Below are 17,066 nucleotides of genomic sequence, written 5' to 3' on the forward strand. Positions count from 1 at the left end.
TTTTCTGCTTGGATATTGAGAGCTTGCAGGACCCATTTTTTCACCTAGCTATCTTCTTGTACCATAATTGATTTTTTAGATTTCTGGATTCTCTCCAAATCTCTCATGTATCTTCTTGTGCCTTCTATGACGTGTAGGATGTGTTCTCATACATATTTTCCCCTCTAACAGTGTTTTACTTTTTCCCTGTATTTCATTCTAGCTTTTATCATTTGACTTGCTTGCTGGATGGCTGTTTCTGATTTCTATCTTTCTTTTTCTTCCCCCCGCCCCCGCCGCCCCAAGCTGGGTGGTGAGAACCTAACTTCTTTCCTTTCTTCTGTTATATGCTTCTTCCCTGTGGTAGCCTATTTTAGAACCATCTGTGATCTGACATCTGTATGATTAACCCCCTTATTTTCTTCTTAATTGCTTTCCTGATCTCTTTAAAGTTCTTGGTACTTCATCAGAATCAATTCTCATTCAGAAATATTCAGTGGCTTAGTCCTTTTAACATATGGGTGGTTCACTGATGTGTACCTTCTTAGTATTTGCTCTTTTAAAGAAAGACTACACTGACCCTAGTTGCTTGGCCTAAGAACCTCTCAGTCACTAAAACACGCTTCAAAAGTGAGTTATATCTTGAGCAACAAATGATAGCCGAAGTACTGATATTCGCAATCCAACAATGAGAGATCATACATGCAAATTATGTTTTGTTATTAACAGCAGCTTTGTGAAGAATACTCTAAAATAATTTCTTGTTTTTCTTTCAAGCACTAAAGGTTTTTTTTGTTTTCTTTTGTGGCAGGTGAACAATGTTATACTCTGTTGTGCCGATGTGGTGGAAATTACACTGTCTCCAAGACTGAAACCAAAGAGGTGTCTTTGGTTTGTTGTGACACATGTTCGCTTGTTATAGAGATCCTTCAGTGATCATTTCAATCAAGCACATTAACAGCTAAAAACTTTTAAAAAACATTGCACAGAAACACTGGACAAACAGGGGACAGCATCTGCTAAGAAATATGTTAAAGAAAAGGAGGGCACTGCAAGAACAAGTTCAGTCAGGCTTAAAAAGGAAATATGCGTAACTGCTAACATAGTTCTGCAGAAATGAAGCTTGTTTTTTCTTCCTTTATTAAAGAGCTATTTATTAAAAAAAACCCTCTAGGAGTGAACACTAAGTTCTGTACAACTGGAATGTATCTTCTGCTGTAAATGACATTTCTTTCCCAGGTAAGAACAGAATACTATTTTCAGTTTCAGTCTATATCAGCTACAACTTGGGCACTACCTCCTAAGTTAAATCCTTTTAACAGCTCAGTTAACAAAATTTAATCAGAAATTGTACATGTGAGAATGCTTTGAAGATAAGGAAGAGTAAGGCACATAAATGTAAAACAGGAACATTTTGATTTCTATACTAAATATATAACTTTTTCTACATTGATTCCTCACAAGGATTTCAGTCTTGGAAAGAGGTGGCAGAGAACTGCAGAGCTAGGAGGCTGGCTCTCTCCATACTGAAGAGTGTGTATATTCCTACGTACCAGACTGTAGCAGTGCAGCTGCATTAACCTTTTAGCTTGCATCAGGAGCATGCTTTTGAATTGGATATCCTGACTATACCTCCATCACCTGAACAAATGCAATCTTGATTCCTTAGATCAAGGAAGCAGGAAGATGCACCCTCATCCCTAATGGGTGCGCAGTCCACAGGGCCAAACTAGAGCTAGTCTAAGGGGAAAAAAACTACAAAATACATATAAATAAGTAGATATTGGATCCTGAGCCTGACTGTCACTCTTTTCAGTAACTTCTTCTGTGCCTTTTACTAATGTAGGCATTGTCTGTGTGTGGCTCTAGATGTGCAGCAGTGTGACTCTGCATTGCACCTCCTTCATCCCTTGTTAACAGTCAGTGTTAACCTTATCTTGTAGTAGGAATCAAAACTTTCTAATAAATGCAAGCACTTAATGTGAATAGCCAGAGGAAACAGAATAAAAGACATACCATTTTTGATGGTGATGATGACAGCAGTGTATCATTTCAACTTTTAAATTAGATGTAATCTCAGGGGAAAAAAAAGAAGGATGATCTCTGTCAGGTAATACTTGTATTTATTCTAAGCAAAAATAGTTCCATTGATTTAGTAGAAAGTAGTATGAAAGCTGACAATAGTCACTAATTATTTTAATCATCAAGAAATCTATGGCCATTAGGGCTTGTACGTAGAAATCCAAAGTCATTCAGAGGCCATATCTGTAAAATAAAATGCAGCAACAAATAAGAGATTTTATCACAACTCAAAGTTCAGTATTATTATTTCTTATGATTATATACTTTCCATAAACTGTATCATTTCTTAACCCTTTAGTTGACAGTAATAGGAAAGAGAGAGAAACTTTTCTGACCTGTGTATTTTCTTTACTGAGGATATAATATATAATATATACTAGGAGGAACTGTCGTCTCCATGCTGGCTGGAGAGAACCAATTTACATACAGCCTGCCTCGCTATGGAGAACTTCCCAAATTAATTTTTTTTTTCAGTCTTGGAAATAAATACATTGCTAGAAAGTATCTTTTTAATTCTAGATTTTCTGGCTTGTGAACCTTATAAGAACTTAGAAGGCAAAGTGTATATTTTGATACAGGTGGGAGAGGAAAGACTACCATGAACATCAACTACCAGTGAATGTGAGGGGTGTTTTTGCACAATGGGCATTTGAATTGCAAACACTCAGACAAAAAAAAAAAAGAAAAAGAAAAATCTGGAGGCTTATAAGCAAGCTCAGACCATGCAAATAGGTATAAACAGATAGAACATCAGCTATCTTCAGGTGCTCTCAACCAAGGGGCACCTCTGAGAAGGGGAGATTGTGGAAAGGAAGGAACACAAGTCATGACCATGTACAGGCACAAGCATCAGAGAAATATATTCACTGCTAAGAAAGAATCTTTTCTGCAGCAGCTGACTATATTACATAGCTATTCATACTGCTGATGACTCCCAAGAGTACTTTCTTCTGAACACTCACTAATAAAATGTACGTATGTCTTGGATGTTAAGCAACGGGAGGTCAAGGACAGTCTTTTACACTTTGTTCTTTGTCTCCCTTGGCTGCTTACATCTTTTCATTACAAGTTCTCTCAAAGATAGCATGGGGGGGGGCTCAGCAGGAAGAAGGGAAAGAGATGATTTTGAAGAATAAATCCCATTCTGTGGCTCTAATTCCATGAAAATCTCAGAGCCCCTGCTCAAGATGAAGAGAGCTAGACAGAGAAAGGTTTGTTCCCAAAGCATTTGTTAGAACGTATATCTTTTTGCCCCCCCCCCCAACCCCCTTAGAATTTGGCCTTAAGGAGGTAAACAGAGCCACCTTGCAGCAACAGCAAGTTCCTCTTCCACAGAGTTCATGGAACAGCTGCAGCATAGTAGGAGCCTTTGCCGTGTTCTGTGTGGAGTGCAAAAGCAATTTCCTCAGCTTGAAAGAGGAAGCACAGTGCCAGGATTTAGTATTTCAGTCTCCATGATTTATCCCCTGTAGTGAAGGCAATGACAGGCTGAGGCAGTTCTTAAGGATGGGAGACACAGTAGCAAGACTTAGCATCAAGTCATGCTAGACTGGGACAATGCATTGCTACAAGCTCCCTAGACTTGCCTCCCCCCTCAGGCCCCTTGCAGCACTGTGGTAAGTTGCCATCAGGGGATTGTACCTGGCCCTGGGGGAAGCTGGAAGGGTGAGTTATTCCCAGAACCTCAAGTTCTGCAGATCTGAGAAAGGCGCAAAGCTCCGTTGTGTAAATATCTTTTAAAATACATATCTTTCTTGGCACATGTGCAGTTAGCGGAGAGCAGGAAGGATACCTGCTGATGTACAGAAATGCACAGAGATAAGAGTCTGGTCTATCTTTATTAGCCACTGAGCTATCTGAAGTTCCACAGAAGTACATAGGCACATGGAACAATAACAGAAGGATATCCATGATCTTGGCTAGAAGTAAAGTTGCAGAACTCTAGTGAGGGCAGATGCTGGCTTCAGGCTGGGTGTCAAGTCTTTTCTTTGGTCTCAGAGGCAGCCATGAGTGAAAAAGGAGAATAGGAATGGCCCACGTTACAGGCTGATGCAAGTAGCCTGGAAGAGTTTCTTAGGCCATTCACTACTGAACAAGTCTCACTTGAGGCAGCTTGAAACACACATATTGCAATGTGATTTTATTTCAGTAAAAATAATAAAATTTGTTCTAAATGCTGTTTTGACTATTTGGTTTCAAATGCATCAGAGTAATCTTAGTGGTATATTTAAAATAAAAATGATGTTTTGTCTAATCTGCATACATGAAAGAATCCAAGAAATAGTACTTACGGTTGGAAAGGAGACTGACCAAGCATTCTATGTGAAACAAAGACATGCCACTGTGTATAATAATTCCCAAGTCTTTTAAAGTTATGACAGAAGTTGAGTCTGACTTGTTGGTTCAAACTAGCTAGTCCAATTAGTGGCTGTTTCCCCTTGCCCTCTTCATCTTGCCTATGTAGATTTGATCTGATGGATGGGGGATAAAAGGGGCTAACTAGTTCTTTTGAAGATACTCTGCAGCTTTATTTTTGACTTGAAGCCTATGTCCAGAGAATATATTGGACATCTTATCTAGGACAGCATGAAGCATGAGTACTGTCAAAGTGGGACTCCCCTTAATAGGAGCATTTTAATGCATCTGTGGCTATTTTGATTTCAGTGGCCTTTTTACAGAATAAATTTGTTTCTCAGAGTGGCAGTTGATCTGCTGGCAGGGAGAAAAAGGGGCAAAAATAATCAAGTTGTCACTACTACTCTGTTGGTTAAAAAAAAAAAAAAAGTGGTAGGCCAACATTGCCTGAGAGTCTTAGTTCTGAACTTCATCGATAAGCTGCAGAGAGAACATTTCTGTTTTGCCAAGAATAGGTTGCCTAAACAAACTTGGTATAAGCTCGCTCTTCTGTTGAAAACAATTACTTCCCATTTAGAGTGGCAACATTCTTGCTAGCAGAGGTTTTTTGCATCCTTTGCTAAAAAGGTAATTTAACATTCAAAGGCATTATTGCATCTGTTTCTTCAAAAGCCACTGTAAGATGAAATCAAGTAAGCTCCTATTCTCAAGGCAGTAAGACGTTTTTCACTGAAAAAAGGCCAAACCTCTAGCAGAAGAAACCGCACTGAAAAGCATGTATAAGGTTATGGCCAATGGTCTACTAATTAGCTACCACCACATGGGTATTCTGCTGCCTTTCACTGTAATGTAGGAACATACAATAGCAAGATCAATGTATTCTGATGTGAATTACCATAAATAACCCAAACTATAAGTGCTTTTGAAGAATAAAATATTTTTTGCTTTTGTTAGGGACCATATACTTAAATCTTATTAAAATGTTAATAATCATTGTCATATGCATCATCATAAAACAACTGCTATAAAATTTGTTTAAAAAATAATTATTTTGATGAGTATCAATGGATAGCTTATTATGTTTTAAAACAGACAATATTCTGGAGTCCTAAAGTATTTCTTCAATAGGTAATTTTACAGAGTTTGCTGTGTGCTTTAGAGTTCAGTCCTGTCAGTCAGTTCACTAATGTCTCTCAGACATCTTTTTTATTGGGGTACAAGCTGGACACAAGTTTATTTCTGTGAGAGATTCTGTGAATAATTATGGCTGTGCACATGCATAGGTTATTAAGGACTGTTACCAAATAATTTCTAAATCAAAGTAGTAAATACCAGTTTTTCCTTTATGGGCACATCAATAGAGATTTTTTTCAGTTGGCTGATTAATACTAATATACTGACAGCCCTTTTAATAAGAATCTGGTATCATTTGTATTTTAGCAGTTAATAATCCAAGTTAAAAATTAGGTCACAAAAATAGACCAATTTAGAATCAGCATCTTTTTGCTCTGATATACATGGTAAGGCAAACAATACAAAGAAGGAACAGGGAGCACTCAATACACACTAGGGAAGAACTCAAAGCAAATGTTTTAATAATCCATAAAGAACAGAGGTCAAACAAAGCTGGGGGGGTGGGGGGCATGTTATTTCAGGTTTAGTTAGCAATTAGTGATCATGGTCAGTAGTTGCAAGGTTTTTTGAAAAGTCCTAAGTTGTGTTCATAAAAAATGAACATTAGATCTTTCCACTTTAGCAGTTTTGCATACTTAATCTTTTCTGTACATATAACATAACTATGCTAAATTTATTTTTGCTGTTGTGTTGAAATGTATGGAGAAGAGTTTTCAAAACCCTCTTCATTGTTCTGAATGGCAGCATTTTAATCTAGCTTTCTAAAAGCTAGTGCATAAGCCTACAGTATTAACCCCCCTTATTTCTTATATTAAACTTTTTATGGAGATGAAATTGTCTTTTTGGTAAATGACTAAATAGTGCAGATATGAATATGAAAGTATAATTTAGTGAGAAATAAAGATACAGGATGGTTAAAAGAAACTGAAGGAGAAGGAATTGTGGAGTTTTATGCAATTCAGTTTTAATGCACGCATATAAATATTTAAGTAGTAAAGGACAATTATGGTATAGATTTGACTCTACAGTGAGGGGTGTTTTACACATTTAGCTTGAAAAGCAGTAAGGCCATAAATTATGTATGCAAGTCTTGGAAAGCTGCCCTTTTCCTCCATTTTTGTTTTTGCACTATTGCAAACTATATTTCTCAAATCAGAACAGGAAAATAAAAAACTGCCCTTTCCCACCATTTTGCAGAGGAAAGAATAAAATTAAGGATAGAATTATTTTTCAATAGGGGGTGGGGGAGGGCAGCGCAGACAAATTTGTATGTACACGTGTGTTTGTACCAGGCTTGGATTTCCTTGCAAAATAATTCATTCAGTTTAAGTGGAAGTGATGCTCAAAGAATGCTCTTCAAGAAAACGAATCCTCCCTCAAAAACCCTGTAGCTGAATCATCCTATTACAGCAGGTGTCCAGTGTCTTCAAGCCTTCATTCACATTTGTTCTCATCAGACTGTTAAGGAGGTAAGTTTTAATGCCTCACACCCAGGCATTAAAAAAGCATTAATGTAGCTGTAATTTAAATACAATAAATATACCTTAAAACAAATGCGTCCTCTTATCAGTCCATAAGGAACAGGTCCATAACACCTGGAATCTGTAGAATTCCTGAGATTATCACCTTCTAACCAAACATGTCCTTTAGGCACCTATAATTAAACAAGATCAAATAGAAATGTAAAGAAAAAGTAGAATAGAATTGTATTTCTATGAGGGAAATTAAGGATCATTTGCCTTAAGATGTATTTTGCAATTTCTGCATTCTATATTTCATTACTATATAATGAACTAATATTTTATAGACTCTAATACAACACAGGGCCAGATTGGGAGGGATGAGAGGGAGCGTTCTAAAGTATCTGTTCTATCATGTGCTCAAAAAACAATGGTTTGCAACAAAAAAAAACCCAAAATGAAGATGTAAGAGGTTAGGCCAATGTGACAGGGTCATTAATTTAATAGACTTCAAAAGAGGTCATTAGGATGTTGACTGAAAATCCGCCCTCCTGTCGCAGTAACAGCATGAACAGGGCAGCCACACACTCATCAACATCCTGGGGCCAGCACCAAGGCTAGACCTGTTAGTAGATTCATGATGAACTAACTGGTAATTGATTGTGACATCAATTACAAATAATCTCATCATTTTATCGGAGTAGGCTTGTCAAAGTCCTAATTAAGATCACAGTTCATTCTATGTGCAGGCAGAATCCACAACACATTATATTGCAATAATGATGATCGCAAAACAGCAAATCCCTTTTTATAATTTGAAAATTAATGATGGTGACCTTATACTATATGACAAAGACATTTCACTGCCTATATATTTTATGCATTAACTATATTACATACCACAGATTCACAGCATTCACCAACTGACTCAATGACAAGATGAGAAATAGCAACATAGCTGTATTAGTTACCTAAGAGTACAGAGCTTTCATACATGAAACATATTTCATACATATAGCCACTACTATATATCTAAAACTAAGCATTCTGCTTGCAATATATAAAACTGCTTGGGTATTAAAAAAAAAAAAAAAAAAAAAAAAAAAAAAAAAAAAAGAATCAGATTCAGATAACCTCTTACAAATTACCAGTATTAAATTTTTTTTCCAATCTGTTTTTGTTTCTAAAATTTTAAATCAGGCTGAAATTGTAGCAACATATTCTCGACCTAGGTAATATTTAGCATGGGCTTTAAGGTAACTTACATTTTCCAGTAAAAGTTATGTAGTTGAAACTTTACTATGCCCAGAATTCAGAGCAAAAAAATACAGAAACAAACTAGTATTTATTTTCCTGCATGGATAGTTAATCTTTAATACCCATTTATCAGACACAATAACAAAAAAAAATCCCCAATTTCAAAAGGAACTCCAAGTTTGAGTTTGAGCTGTATAAACAGTTATGTTTTAGAAACAAACCACACAGGCTTATTAATACAATACACAATTTTAGGGTTACAGGCTAAACAGAAAAAAATACCACTGAGAGCTGCTCTAGTAAAGTCTGTAAGTACAGCATTAAGAATAAAACCTGGTCCTGAGGATAAAAGTTTGAGGAAGAAAAACAACCCAACTAGTCACTGTGAAACTAGTTTCATCCCTGAGAAAAACACACTTGAAGGGTAGCTGGTTGTGCATAGAGGTGTCTGGCCAGGCGACACTTACTGGCAAGCTGGTCTTTGAATGAGCCTTTTTAGGCTCTTGCTTAGTCACGTTCCTGCCTGTCTGTTACCAGAGCAGGACCAGAGGACAGCAAGCTACCCACCGGTCACTTCACTGAGCTGTGGCAAACGTATAAACTGTGGATTAAGAACAAATATATACCCTATGGGGTTGGACATGAGGTCTAAGGGTGGCAAAAGGAGATGCTACTCACAGAAAGCACATAAGCCTGGCCACCTTCTCTCAGCCATTCGCCTAGCATCCAGCATGGTGCATTAAGCATTTTAGAGGGTACATCTCTGCCTAGCCATTTTAGAATCTATTTATGGAGCTGCTGACCATGAATATATCTAAACTCTCCTTAAACCTGTTGATACTGTCTCCCTCTCTCCTTGTCTGCTGTGGCAGCAAGTTTCAGAAGCTCACCTACTGCTCTGTAAAGTCATACCCTCCTTGGTGTTTTAAACACAGCTCCAGTTAGTTTCATTAAGTTCCTTCCTATTCTCCAAATCCATCAATAGAGCAATTCCAGGTTCAGCTGGTCTGCCACCTGTGTGACTTTGTAGGCTTCTCAGATTGGTGGTACATGCATGGAAGGAGTCTTCTCTAGGAAGACCAGGTTTAGGCTGGATGATTTTTACCTCCCCCATAGTATCAGTCTTGGAGCAGGAAAGGTTTGGTTGGCTTATCCATTATTTAGTAGAGTGCAAGAGTCCAGCCCATGTCAGCAGGGCATGAGGGCCGCTTTCCAGCTAGTAAACACCAAGTTGCAGGCTGGCAGACTTTTTCCTTGGGATAATGGAGCAAGCACTTATGTCTCCTTTCTTACTCATATCTGGGATGAGTAGCTCCAAAATAATTTGGTATCCTTCAGATACGTGCGTAATTAGAATTGTGTTTTTATGCACTATTTGTAAACCAAGACTAACAGTAATGATTTATTTAAAAGTTTCAACCTGTCATGCTTTCCAGATGTTCTATGTTCATAATACCATTTTCTTCATGTCAGAGGTAATGGAAGATATGAAGCCTCTATCACCCTCAGATAAAACAAAACCACATTTAGGTCCATCTTTAACTTGCACTTCAGAGAAAATATTTTGTCATTACAGTAAAAGCGTTGCTATTACCTATCCAGCCTTGACACTGGAAAGAGATTCAGCATAATCATGAAAAATTAGTATGTGCATAGACCTTATTAAAAAATATGCTACAATCCAATTAAAGAGCAATAAGATTTCACTATAGCAGCACAGGCATAACATTTAAATTATTTTACTGAACTGTAAAGGAATACCTAATGATATTCACCTCCAAGCATAAATTTACTACAAGTCATCTAGTAGCAATGCGTGAGTAAAATTAAGTCCAGGATTGTATAGCTAGCATCATCAGCCACTTTTTAATTAAAAGGCTAATTTACATAAAAGGCTAAAAGAATCTCCACTCAAGCAGCTTTACAAGCAAAATAACCAACCAAAGTTAGTTAAAAGAAACAAAAAAAAATAAAAAACAAAATAATCAGTGACCTGTGTAGAATATATACCTCAGCATATGTGGGCAGATATTTTTGATAGGTCTCCATTTGAGGATGTATTGATATTCCTATTTTCCTCCAAAATTCTGCAATATACAGCCTATTTGGAACATCCAGCAGAAACCCTTGCATTAGTTGGATACTCATCCCTAGTTATTCACAGCATATCCACCTAAAGCATTCACTGTATCTGTATCTCCTTACAGAATTTGCTTTTCAGGTAGATGGGCACGGAGTTTGCATAGCAGGCGCAAAGCAGCATTCTGACCTTTCTGGTATGAAGTCTCCTATCCAACATCTTCCAAAATTACAAATCACACACCAAACTGCTGTTGTTTTGAAGGACTATCTCAAAAAATATGTAAGGAGGAGAAACATGAAAGGAAGATTTTTAATGACATTTAAAAAAGCAAATCCCACATTTGCATTTCACATTTCTAAAAGAGCTTCACTCCTTGCACGATGCTACTACTTCATGCCCAGGACACTACCAGCTCCTATTCTACTTTGCTGGCTGTTGTACTCTTTCACTTTCCCCGGGTCATGGGACGAACACAAAGCTCAGCTGCTACTATGTGAGATGAGGACCACTCATAGCACAGATATAGCACACTTCTAGACCTTGCCATCTTCTATGCTCCAAAAGGGGGAAAAAAAAAAAAAATTGCCAGCTGTGGCATATCACTATTTCTACACTGTCTAAACAAGGTGTTCACAGTTTGCATTCTAGGTAGAATATCTGCAATAAAGATATTCTTACATCCTGAAATTTACTACATATGGTAACTTTCTTAGTTCCCTGGGGAAAGTATGACAGGACCCTACACCTCTAAATTTGTCTTTAAGAGTACCGTCACAGTGTATGATTCATCTAGAGATAATACAGTATAATCCTTTGTATGGTGCCTGTCCATCATCTAGGCACTTCACTACAACCTAGAATTAAGACAAGCACTGAAATCACATGAATTACATGAAAATATAAAACCAAATACTGGTGACAGGCCATAATCATTAATTAAAAAAAAAAAAAGAAAAAAAAAGAAAAAGCTGTTTACACCCCTTTGAAATAAAGGCGAAAGTCAGAATCCTTCAAGGGTTTATGCACCAAGCTATTTCTAGACCACATCACTTATTCCAGTAGGATTACTCACCTTGCATAAAGGTAACTGTGCAACAACCTTTGCAGAATCAAGACCCAAGTCTGCAACTCCTCAAAGCTATGTAACCACAGTAGCTGTAATCAAGATATGTTTTTAACCAAAAGAAAACTAATCTTTTTGAAGATTTACATTTTTAGTAAGATTATATTACTTATACACCAACAGGCTATTAGTGCCAAGAAAAAAGCAATGGGAAAGCCACTTGCCTGCCAATTCACACTGCTGCATTTTGCTATCTAGCAGTGATTAAGACAAAATTAATTGTATCCAAGAAGTACAACCAAAATCACAGTTACCATTATACTACACAAAGCAAGATTGTGAATATAGTAATATTTTCTAAAAAAATATTGACAAGAGTGCCAAATGCATTCAACTTAGCTGGGCAGTATTTTAGTTCTTCCTTTCATGTCTCCGTTATGATGCATGTGTAAGTCTTAGAAGCCTAACTACTGCACTTTCACATAACCAGATTGAGAGTCACGTGAAAAAACAGCAGCTCCACAGCAGTGCAGGTTCTTTCAGTAACACCCTGCCTCTGATCCTCTACAGACTATTCCCTTTGCCTCAACAACTACTGTGCCTCTGGTTTTGTGCAGATTATCCGAGGATTTACTTCCAAGGAACAGCAGTTCTATGGGAGAAGGGGTTATCCGAGGTGCAGGTTATATGCATGAGAATACAGGACACTGATTAGACACCTGATTCTTCCCCTTCTCCCTTCCAAGGCTGTGAGGGCTCCAGCACAGGAACAGATACACCAGAAGAGCAAGCCTATCATGCCAAACAACGGAGCTTCTGTCAGTAGCTTATTCTATTTCAGCTCCCTGAGACAAGCACCTTTCACTGCTACAAAGTGGCTAAATCTGCAAGACTGTTGTCCTTTCCTTTCCCTTCCTTGTGCTGGTATAGTGAAACCGGCAAAACTGAAGCAGGAACAACGTCTTTGATGCATACTTACCAGCATAAAACATTATCTTACATAAAGGGGGGAGGAGAATCGCTGAAAAGTGATATTCTTTCATTCTTCTTACATGACACCAAACTTTGAGTAATCTCAATAACTTCAAAACCCGAGATGAGTAAACTAATATACTAGAAATAAGATTAACAGATAAAATAACCTGTCTCAAAAAAACCCCAAACCATCTAAATGAAATTATGGGTTCTGTGGGTCTTTTAGCTTTGTTTTGCTATGGGGAATTTTGGGGGGGGGGGGGGGTGTTTTACTGAAGATGGAAGGAGAGAGGGAGAGAGGGGGGGATTTTTAATAAAGTGGAGCACTATAAACACGAATCTCTTACAATCTCTCCTTCTGGAATTCTAAGCAGTCCGTGTGTGTCAAAGAACATCAACAGGTACAATCAGCTGGGAACGGGTGAAGCCTGAACTTTTGTAAGGTCAAAGGTATTCACATCACCTCCAGCAATATCAAAGTTTTAAACTTAAGAAGAACTTTAAATCATTCCCATCTCTTCTTTTCAGTTCAGAGGCTTCCTTCTTGAGCTATGATAAGAACTAATCTCAGTGCCGGACAAAAGAATAAAGTCTGCAAGTTCTCATCTATCCCTACTAAGGTCTGTTTAAGTGCCTCCTACTTTGGTACAAGCAACAAATGTAATTGCTTCATGGCCTCCGGGTGTTCACTTAACAAAAGAAGCTTTTGTGAATAAACCACAGGTGTTACCCTTCTTGATTAAAGTGAAATATGATGAAAGAACCTGCAATATCAAATGACAAATTTACTAAATACTGATTAAATTGCCTTATTTAAGTAAATTGAATCTAGTTAGGATAAAACATACACCCTAGAAATGCAAGAGTTGTGTTTTATCACTCTGTATTTAAAAGTCTTATATAACTATTCCTTAATCCTTTATTTATTAATTTAGAATCAAGAGTGAATAATACTTAACAGATACTCTTCTTTAATCACTCAATTGCTCTAGGCACCATTTCTGTAGGCTTACCATAAAGGCTGTTCATACAAAAACTGCTAGTACATAAAACCCACCGTTAATGAACCCGGTATTTTCAAAGTCAACAGAAGTTTTTACATTTCTCTTCCCTTTCTGTGCTGGAAAAAGCTACAGAATAGTAACAATCACATTAAAACTCAAAATATAGCAGAGCTGAACTCAACATCTTCCGAGTTATCATGGAAAAGCTGAATTACTTGGAATTTAATATTTTTAAAAAGAATGAGTTTACCTTAAATTCATATGTACTTCCAAACAGTTTATCATTTTCCTTTGACTTATTGGACAGTTTACATTCCTTATGAATAAAGCATACCATACTTGGCTCAGTATGGTTAAATACATATATTTAAATCAATGCATTATGACCCTGGACCAGATTACTATGAGAAAAGATGACAATGGAAACACTAATAGCATTTACACCTAAATTAACTATGACTAAATATTTATATTATGAATTTATTCTCTAAAATAAGTCATTGATTGCTTTAATAGAAAATTTATAAAGAGGTAGCATTTGAAGACTAGTCTATTTTTAAGTTTTTTTATTATTATTAACCAATATTAAAATTGGATAACCTTCAAAGGTAATGATGTTCAACCATATGGTACAGGAGAATTTTATACAAAGCAGCTAGGGTATATTAACTTAGATTTGAATTTACAAGACATTTTTCTCTATCCTGTGAGCATACCAGCTGAGTGTTCTCCTTTGGTAAAGGTAATTTTGGGAAGCTGTTACAGTAATTTGTCAGTGTATCCATTATTTATTATTGGTTATTATTATTGGTTATTTATCCCTCCTTCCCCCTCATCCCGTCCCCCACACACCTTGTAGCACCATCTAAACTTTGTGTAACACGTACCAATAGCTTCTCTTACTCCTTAGATAACTTACTTTGGAACTTAAAAGATTCTATCACTGCTCTCACTTCTTTATAGGAAAGATCACAGAATTTTCACATCAGAAATACCTATGCCAGTCAAATGAAGCCAAGACAGGCTTTCTCTGACTATCACTATGACTGCTGCAAAAAGTTCCGACTGTGTTCAATATGTCAAGTTGTGACTATTACATACTAATTCAAACACATGCATTGTTTGTTTTACCTCTATAAGTATTCGCATTTAATAATCATATCAAGGCCATATTGATTAAATAAACTGATCTGAATCAGACTGAAAAGCTATACAATTAATCTCAAAAAAATCTGTGCTAATGCAACCTTGAATTTAACATTTTAAAAAAAAGGAGAGAGAATTTAAAGTTTATCAGTGTATCTTATTTCAAATTGATAAAAGCTATAAGAAAAAAAGCTACTGTCTGGAAAAATAATGTTCCGATTCTGCAAACAGGTGTATTTTCTTATTGCAATCTTTTTCTGTGCATTAAAAAATTGATCTGTTCTGAAAGCAAAAATCACATTACTTTTAATAGTGAAAAATTATCTAAGATTTTTTAATCCACTACAGTGGTTCTGAAGCATTCATACTTTATAAATGCTCATAGGACAAAACTTTCAAAAGCAAAGCTCCTAACTCTATTTGGGAACTCCTGGGAGAAGAAAAAAAAAAATCCAAATAGTCTGGACTGATGATTCATGGGAATATTTTAAACTTCCTTGATTCAAAGAAAATCAATACTCTGGGAACAAATACTGATGACAAATACAGCAAGGACTATCTACTTTCCCATTTGCATAGACTTTTCTCACGGCAGTCATTAATAAGGATCTCATTCTTTTTTTCTCCTGAAGAGATGATGCAACAGGGTCACCCTAAAGTACAGGCTGAAGAACAAAAAACCTACTGGTCCAGACCCCAGCTGGACATAAGCATACCGTACAAAGTGATCTAGTTGATAAGCCTGGTAGCAACAATCGCATACAGATACTCTGAGCACAGTTAAAGAATCTTACATGTATATTCTGCCACCTCCATTAGGAGACACCTGAATGCCTGCACAGTCTGCTGACTTAATCTGAGGTCTCACCTCTGCATCCTTTCTAGCATTTTTCATCTCCATCACTTCAGGCAGTCAGAAGGCCTTAACTAATTTTAGAGGGAAAAAGGTAAAAACCTGTCCTTCATCCAGGGATGAAGATGATATAGGCAGACTAAAACTGTTCAGAATCTTCAGTGAGGCCTTGGTTAGTTGGTTGCACCATCCTGAATGGCTTCCTAAGAGTTATTCCTAAACTTGGACTAGAGAAAATAATGAAATCAGAAAATCCTTAAGGTTCAAACTGATCTGACCAGTACAACCAAGACTGTGTTCCACAGAGGGAAAGCATCTAGTGCCATCAATTCAGAAATCAGTGCTCTTGAAACAAGTTCACCTCGAACAAACAAGAGGACTTGTTTGTAGCCTTTCTTGAGGAATGAACCGACAGAACAGAAGAATCAGTGCTGTGCAGGGCCTGGGCAGTGTTCTCCCTCACCCCAGAGCAGCTGCCTGCACTCGAGGCCAGCTGATACAGTGCAGCTGTCTAATCTTGGTTCGGACTGCGGGGAAGCAAGAGCTGTAGGAGGCCTGCGTGGTCTTGCTCAGGGGCTGCATTTAACCTGGAGCTGTTTGGTCACTGCCTGAGCTACACTGCAGCCATACCCATGCCTGGCGACGTACCTCACTGATCCAGTCCCTGACCCCAAACATGACTTCTGGCTTAACCTCAGACCTGCTTCATCACCATGGACTTGTCTGACAACCACGGGACTCCTGGCTGAAGCTGAATACCACCAGCAGAGCTGCTCGCTTTTCTTGTCTGGGTACTGTGGGACTGTGCTGCTGTCTGTGAGGTTGTTGCCCTGGCCTGCCTTGCCATCATGCTCAACTCCTGCCTTGCCTTTCCTCCCAGGGAAGCCTGCTCTTGCTGCTCCCTGATTAATGCTTCACAGCAATGCAGAAATCTCCAGGGGGAAAAAAACAAAAAACAAAACGACAACAGCAGCAACAGCAACAAAACGTTCACTACTGAATACCCAAAAGAACAAGTTATGGTGATCAGTACCAATGCTGTTGAGTCAAGGCAGAGACGCCACTCATTCTTGAGGAATCAAAAACAAAACAAGGATAAAGAGGACTTGAGCAGAAGAAAACCTGGAAATATTCAGAAGAGGAAGTGTAAAGTTCTTTGTTTTCATCATCCCTGGAAAAAAATGCTTTTGACAAAGGAAAAGCAATTTTAAACAAAATATATTTCTCAGAAGATGCAAGATACGCTCTAGTTGTGAACTCCCTGTATTTGGATATGGGGAGCTTTGCAGACTGAGTATGTCCACATCGAACAAATACACCAAATCAGTTCTACTTTCTCAACAGACACTTAACATACCTGCTGCTTAAAACTACAGCTTAACTTCTTCTTGAGCCTCTAGAACTCTAGAGCTAAGGAGGGGAAGAGGTAAGAGTAGGAAGTTTCCTTTCCCCCAACCAGCAACTATTAAAACTCAGATTACTGAAAATAATTCAGTAATATAGGCCAGCTATTAAGATAGTAAGGACAAAGGAAAAAGAGACTAGTGTTTTCAGTATGTTATTTTCTTAATTACTATTTAGGACCTATCCAATAGTACTGAGCTCTTTAAATACCAAACCACTCTTCAGTTAACTGGTACACCCGAAATCTAAGTCTGTCCTGTGATTAATATAT

General features: G+C 37.5%; 2 protein-coding genes across 15 annotated transcripts in view; one reads left to right on the forward strand and one right to left on the reverse strand.

The window, feature by feature from the left end:
• Positions 1-4,240, forward strand: part of DNAJC24 (DnaJ heat shock protein family (Hsp40) member C24) — a 42,231-nt gene extending 37,991 nt beyond the window's left edge. For all 6 annotated transcript variants that reach the window (XM_026121877.2, XM_026121868.2, XM_026121890.2 and 3 more), the window contains one exon: positions 791-4,240. In XM_026121877.2, the coding sequence (XP_025977662.1) occupies positions 791-915 (125 nt within the window). In that variant the 3' untranslated portion in view covers positions 916-4,240. The remainder of the gene's footprint in view (positions 1-790) is intronic.
• Positions 2,086-17,066, reverse strand: part of IMMP1L (inner mitochondrial membrane peptidase subunit 1) — a 39,184-nt gene continuing 24,203 nt past the window's right edge. For 6 of the 9 annotated variants that reach the window (XM_026121839.2, XM_064512896.1, XM_064512893.1 and 3 more), the window contains 2 exons: positions 7,094-7,204; positions 2,086-2,244 (listed from right to left, as the gene is read on the reverse strand). In XM_026121839.2, coding sequence (XP_025977624.2) covers positions 2,176-2,244; positions 7,094-7,204 — 180 coding nt within the window. In that variant the 3' untranslated portion in view covers positions 2,086-2,175. Of the gene's footprint in view, positions 2,245-3,365; positions 3,528-7,093; positions 7,205-17,066 lie in introns of all 9 variants that reach the window. The other 3 variants (XR_010389467.1, XR_010389465.1, XR_010389466.1) reach the window with 2 other exon arrangements.

Source organism: Dromaius novaehollandiae, chromosome 5 (assembly GCF_036370855.1).
Source record: "Dromaius novaehollandiae isolate bDroNov1 chromosome 5, bDroNov1.hap1, whole genome shotgun sequence".
NCBI lineage: Eukaryota > Metazoa > Chordata > Aves > Casuariiformes > Dromaiidae > Dromaius > Dromaius novaehollandiae.